At 49.2% G+C, this 6,329-nt stretch overlaps 1 protein-coding gene across 1 annotated transcript in view; it reads left to right on the top strand.

Moving 5' to 3' along the window:
- Positions 1-6: 6 nt before the first annotated feature.
- The window catches only part of Crabp1 (cellular retinoic acid binding protein 1), a 7,114-nt gene continuing 791 nt past the window's right edge, over positions 7-6,329 (top strand). Inside the window, exons 1-3 of the mRNA XM_010619471.1 lie at positions 7-127; positions 385-563; positions 2,535-2,648. Coding sequence (XP_010617773.1) covers positions 58-127; positions 385-563; positions 2,535-2,648 — 363 coding nt within the window. The 5' untranslated portion in view covers positions 7-57. The remainder of the gene's footprint in view (positions 128-384; positions 564-2,534; positions 2,649-6,329) is intronic.

Below are 6,329 nucleotides of genomic sequence, written 5' to 3'. Positions count from 1 at the left end.
TGCAGCTTCGTCGCCTCGCCGCCGCTGCCTGCTGTTTCCGCGCCTGCCGCCACCACCATGCCTAACTTCGCCGGCACCTGGAAGATGCGCAGCAGCGAGAACTTCGACGAGCTGCTCAAGGCGCTGGGTGAGCGGTGTGGGACCGCCGTCGTTGGGGGCAGCTTGGAGCGGGGCACAGGGAGCTGTGGGGAGGCATCCGAGGGGGGCGTCGCCGTGTCTCAGCGCCCCAGGCCCCCGCTTGGCATGCGGGTGTGGCGCCCACCGACGGCGCCGCCTGCTCGCATGGATTGGCGAGTGAAAGTCAAGGGGTGCGGGGACCGCAGGGACTTAGACCCGGGGACTCCCAGGCCTTGTCACCCCCCCGTGATCAGTGGCCTCGCACAGGTGTGAACGCCATGCTTAGGAAGGTGGCGGTGGCAGCTGCCTCGAAGCCGCACGTGGAGATCCGCCAGGACGGCGACCAATTCTACATTAAGACGTCCACCACCGTGCGCACCACGGAGATCAGCTTCAAGGTTGGCGAAGGCTTCGAGGAGGAGACAGTGGACGGCCGCAAGTGCAGGGTGAGGCCGCACGCGATGAGTCGCCGGACCCCCGTCCCTCTGCAGCAAGGGGCATGCTTGGGTTGCTGATGTTTGCAGAGTTGGGGCTACGTGGCTGTCCTCCTGATCCCACCCCCAAGCCCCTCCTGAGGTGTGGTCCTGCACACAGAGTGAGCGGCTGGGTCACCCATCGCCCAGCTGTGGCTCTTTCAGCAATGTGTGTGTCCTTGGCCCAGAAGGGTTGCATGGAGCAAGAGGCTGGATGGCTGCCTGCTTCCCAGCCACTGCTGCAGAGTTTCCTGTAGCAGGTGTAGCAGAGGCTGCTGCATCGTGCCTCCCGGGTCCCAGAGTCGCTGGGGAATCTGTGGATCCAATTTCAATGATTCCCAAGGCCCAGCACCCTCCCTGCCCGCCTGCGGCTAGGTCCTTGAAGGAAAGGCAGAATCTCTCAAAGCAGCCCAGGTCCTGGCTGGGAGAATGAATGAAGTGACCTCTCTTAAGTCCTCAAGGGCTGGAGGTTTTTATTTCTCTGAATGTTGACCCCAAAGATGCATAAGAACACTGAAGCAAGGATTTGTGGATGCCTTTTTTTTATGGGCAAAAATTGCCTTTGGTTAAGCAGGTGGAAAAGTAATTGTTGCTGCCACCACTTATTTTAAGTAAGTGACAGAATATTTCCCTGCCTTTCTTTAATGTTAAAAAAAAAAGTAATAGCATTCCTAAGAGTGGGAAATTGTTTCTTTCCCCTTTGCTGAGCCGTGCCTGTCTGATCTGAGAGTGCCTGGCTCCAGAGAGGTAGCAGACACAGCCCCCTCCCCCAGCAGGCTGCCTCACAAGGCATCTCTGGCTTCCAGAATCAGTGTGGCCTCAAAATGATGTCCAGGCTTGGAGCTGACACATCTGAGGCCTGAGCCACAGTAGTGTTTGCAAAAGCAGAAGAGCAGGACAGGAGGATTGTTGGAGCGAAACGCAGGAGTCTAAGGGAGAAGCTTGGAAATAGGTTGGGCTCAACTTGGGGACACCCAATGGTGACTCCTGCCAGGGAGGATACTTCAGATTTAAAAACAAAGCAAAGGTTGTATAGCAGCCCTAAGAGTGGGCTTTAGTTATCTCCCAGCCCTTCTTCCCAGCCCACCTTCCTAACGAGTGTCCCATGTGCTAGTTAGGACATGATTATGTGTAAATTTGGGGCTGCTCAGCCCAGCTGTTGCCCGTTTGGCTCTGTGCAGACCCTGGGGGAACTGCAGGCAATCTCTCCTACTACCTCCTCCAGCAACACGAAGATCCTTAAGATCAGTTTGAGTTTTAAATTTTTTTCTTGTAGGATTTCTGTGCAGTGGAAGCATTCGAAGATCCTTAAGATCAGTTTGAGTTTTAAATTTTTTTCTAGAAGGATGTACCTGCAAAGTGGAAGCATTTTTATCCTCAAAGACACCCAGGTTTACTGAGCAGGGTATGTGCCACATCTGGAGAGGAATGCAGATAGAAAGGAGCATATTATCCTAAAATCCATCTCTGCAGGGTCACACTCTTGACCTGCTGGCCACTGATGTGCTTACAAAATGATGCTTAGCTGTTATACGATTCTGTAGTTCTGATGTGAAGGTTTTTGCCTTTAGAACCCAGATTTATTGAGTTAGTCCATTCTGACATCAGTGAATCATTGTATGCTCTGAATTTTATTCCTAGAAACATAAAGTAGGCCCAAGGCCTGTCCCTTCTGTGATGTGTGTGTGTGTGTGTGTGTGTGTGTGTGCGCACATGCACGCGCAACACTGCATGTGTGCAATGTGACATGTATTTATACCCCATAAAATCCATGACCTGCCCTCTACATTTGGATTCAACTGGCTCTGCAGAGAAGATTCTGTGCCTGCCGACAAGAACCATGTGTTGCTTCTCTGCAGAGCAATTATTTTCCGGGGCTCATTGTTGTCTTGCTTCCACCACTGAGAATGTAATTAATGTCACTAATGATTTTCCTGTCCACAGAGTTTAGCTACTTGGGAGAATGAGAACAAGATTCACTGCACACAAACTCTCCTAGAAGGCCACGGCCCCAAAACCTATTGGACCCGTGAGCTGGCCAACGACGAGCTTATCCTGGTAAGGGCCCCTTAGCCCCAAAGCAGCCTCAAGGTTCCCCAGATGACTCTGCGGTGGGCCACACAGATATGTCACCCACATGCATCTCTTTGGAGAAAGACATTTGCCCTGGGTTGTTGGAGCAGAATGCCTGAGAGGGCAGTGTAGGTGAGAGGAAATCATTGCCAAACGCTGGCAGGGGAAAGGAGTGTCTAAGAGGGCAGCGTGGGGCCAGGGAGGGGCTGCTGCATGTGCTGTCCAAGCTGCTCTCTCCCTGTAGCTGTGGGGATGACAGGCTCCAAACCAGAATGCTTGGGCGTCTGGGGTCCGTGAGTTGCCCCAGGCTCACACTGCAGAAGGTGGAGGTATTTTTATTTGGTTAGCGTTTTGTTTGTTTTTTCTCGTTACCCATTTTGCTGGCTGAGAAAGGTTTCAGAAATTTTTATCACATCAGTACTCAGAGCCATAGAGAACGTTTTTACCCCCAGATTTGCAGATGCCAGTGGCCTTTGGGAACCAAGTGAGTACTGCTAATTTGGGAAGAGTCTGAAACACAATGTGAGCAGTGGGCACGGGAGTTCAAAGTATGCAGACAGAAACATTTCCGATACCCTCAGCCAAACAAAACCTGCCCCTTAATCACACACACACCTCATCTCCCTTTGTGTTTCAGAACTGACCCAACTTTCCTTAAAGCACATCCTATCCCTAGGTAAAGCCATTGTGGGCAACTTGGAAGATCTATCCTTTGTTCTCCACTGGGTGTTTTGTTAACATCTCCCCTCTAAGATATCTGCCTCATCTTAGTGAATGTCACCCAAAAATACTGGGAACAGGAGATGGTGAGATATTCTGGGAAAGGATACCCTGTGTGACCCGGGCACAGCCCCTCCTGTCCCAAGCTCTGTCTCCTTTCAGTCAGATGAGGATTGGGCTGAAGTCTGGCCCTTGAGATCCCCTCAGCCTTGAAATAACATGTTCATTTTGCAAGCAGACCCCACATTGAGCTGCTTCTGTTTGACTGAGACTTCTTGGTGTTCTCTCTGTCTCTTTCTGTCTCTCTCTGTCTCTCTGTCTCTCCCTCTCTCCCTCCCCCCCTCTCTCCCCTTCTTCCTTCCCTCCCTCTCTCCCTCTCTCCCTGGCTCCCTGGCTCCCTCTCTCCCCTTGTCCTTTGCAGGGATGATTTAACATGCTTTGCTTCTTCCTAGAGAAAGGACCAGCTTAATTTGCAACCTGGCTAATGCTGTTTGCAGAGATTGAATACGTGATGGGGTTGGGGAGCAATTTGAGGCTAAGATTTGCAAATCTAGGAGAAAAGGCTCCTACACTTTACTGGGACCAGAGAGAGCAAAGGGGGGATGATTTTAGAGTTCTTGCGTATAGTCATGGGCTAAGCAGCTACAGTCTGCTTGCAGGAAGTGTGATTTTGTTAACCTCTATAGCATCTGACAGCCAGAGTCCCCGGCAGAATATTGCTTGAAGGACTCTACCATCCAAATCACCTTTCCCGGCCTGTGACAGCACCCCCTCCCCCCAACATCATTCCCGGCCCAGCAAACAGATATACAAGCCTCAGAGGGAGTGTTAATTCTTGGCATTTGGGATCTGAAATATGGGCTTTCTTTCAAGGGTTATTGTCATTAATAAATCCAAAATGTCAGGCGATGTAATCTCCATATAACAAGAGGCAAATTATGCTAGTTAAATTGAAATCCACTCTCCCAGGGCCAACAGTAAATTGCCCTGAACTGCAAAGTTGTCTTTCTTTGAAAGCTAAGTATGCTCAACACAACTCTGGAATAGTCTATGGAGAGTTTCCTTCAGGAACCTCTAAGCATTGTTTGCAGGCTTAGAAGGCCACTTCAAATGTGGTTGCAAATGGGATTTCTGTTTTGTTTTTGTATTTTGAGATGGTCTTGCTATGTAGTCCAGGCTGACCTTGAACTCACAGTGATCCTCCAACCTCAGTCTCGGGAATGCTGGGATTACAGGCATGCGCCCCCATACCCTACATGCAAATGGGATTTCTTCTCAAGTTATGAAGCCATTTGTTAGCTTGGGTGAGCTGTCAAATAGCTGGAATAGTTACAACACCAGTAAAAAGTCAAATCCCTAAACTTTGGTATTCAGATACTCCGCGGCCATAGAGCGCAAAGAGTTCTGAAAAACCAATGTGTTTCTGAGGGCTACAAACATGGAAGAAGTAAATTTATGTGGCGAACTGTATCCCCCACACTTCCAGCACAGAGAATGCTCCGCATTCCTGGCTTACAGGAAAAAGGCAGGTATCTAGCCACAGATAAAACTACCCTTGTGGTTACAAGATCCCCAGTGTGATCATTTGTTTCCTTATTAATCACTGAAGACCAGAGGTGCTTCTCTGAAACACACATGTTGGGATAAAGCCATAGCACATGTCCTCTGAGAGCCTCTAAGGGGTCCAGAGGTAAAAATCTGAAGATCCTCCAATAAATGTATATAGTGATTATGTGTTAATTCAAAAGAGAAAAATGGGAGCAGCTCAGTAGTAAAGCACTTGCCTGGCATGTGAAGGCCTTGGGTTCTATTCTGAGCACTGTAAAAACCAAAGGAAAAAAATAAGAAGAACCTGAAGCTTCTAAGATAACTCTTAGTCTAGTGGATTTAAATTATCTGGCTCTCAGGCCACTTTGAGAATCTGGAGGATAGGGACCCTTCAGTAGGTTAGTGAACTTTTGCAAACTGGGGAAGTTTTGCTTTTGTTTTTGTTTTTTGAATGCACACATTGCTTTCCCTGTTCTCAGAGCCTTTGAGAAACCCAGGAGAGCAGGCCTGTGAATAATTGCTAGTTTTTGGAAAAGTCAAGACAGCTTATTTATGGGCTCTATCATTTCGAGGGCCAGAAGAAAAATGTCCCCCTCTGTCTGTGGAATGATTGATACCCTCCCCACAGCAAACAAACAAAGAGCCATAGAATTTTAGCTGGAAAAAGCCTTTGGGATCACCTTGTTCAAGTCTGCCCCTGCTTTAACACCCACTGCCTGTCCCTTCCCCCTAAGCCCAGAGAGGAGGCGCCATCCCATGCTTACCTGGCTGAAGGTTGCAGAATAGGCTAGGAGGCCAGTGCTGTGCTTTTGCAGCTGAGACCCATTTTCCTAGCCTAAAGGTGACCTGAGTATCAATTAGCCCTTCATACCCCTGGGGGATTGGTACCAAAATCCTCAGATACCAAATACTGAGATGCTCCTATCAAATGGTGTAAAATTTGTGTCTAGCCTAGGCACCTCCTCCCATGTACTTTAAATCACCTCCAGATTCCTTATGATACCTGGTGCAGTGTAAACGCTGAATGTGAATTGTCACTCTACCACATCTTCTAGGGAATAACGACCAAAAGAAGTACGCACATGTTTAGTACAGAGGTAATTTTTTAGAAAGTTTTTTTCTTTTTTGGATACCAGGGATAAAACTTGGGACCTTGTGCTTCCGAGGCAGATGGCAGCACCACTGAGCTAAATCCCCTGCCCCTAGAAAGTATTTTCAATCTGTTTGATTGGATCTGAGAATGTGGAACCCATAGATCCAGGGGCCTCCTGTCTCCCAGGCTGGTGGCTGCTCCTGCAAGTCCACTTTGTTCCGTTTCCACAGCAGTCCCATCTGACTGGCCAGCCCCAACCCCATGGCTTCAGCTGCCTAGGCCCCTGGCTGTCTTGAAGTCATTTG

The sequence above is a fragment of the Fukomys damarensis genome, unplaced genomic scaffold, assembly GCF_012274545.1.
Source record: "Fukomys damarensis isolate Sample0158 unplaced genomic scaffold, DMR_v1.0_HiC HiC_scaffold_25, whole genome shotgun sequence".
NCBI lineage: Eukaryota > Metazoa > Chordata > Mammalia > Rodentia > Bathyergidae > Fukomys > Fukomys damarensis.
Note: the sequence above shows the minus strand (reverse complement) of the source record. Positions and strands in the feature narration are given on the sequence as shown.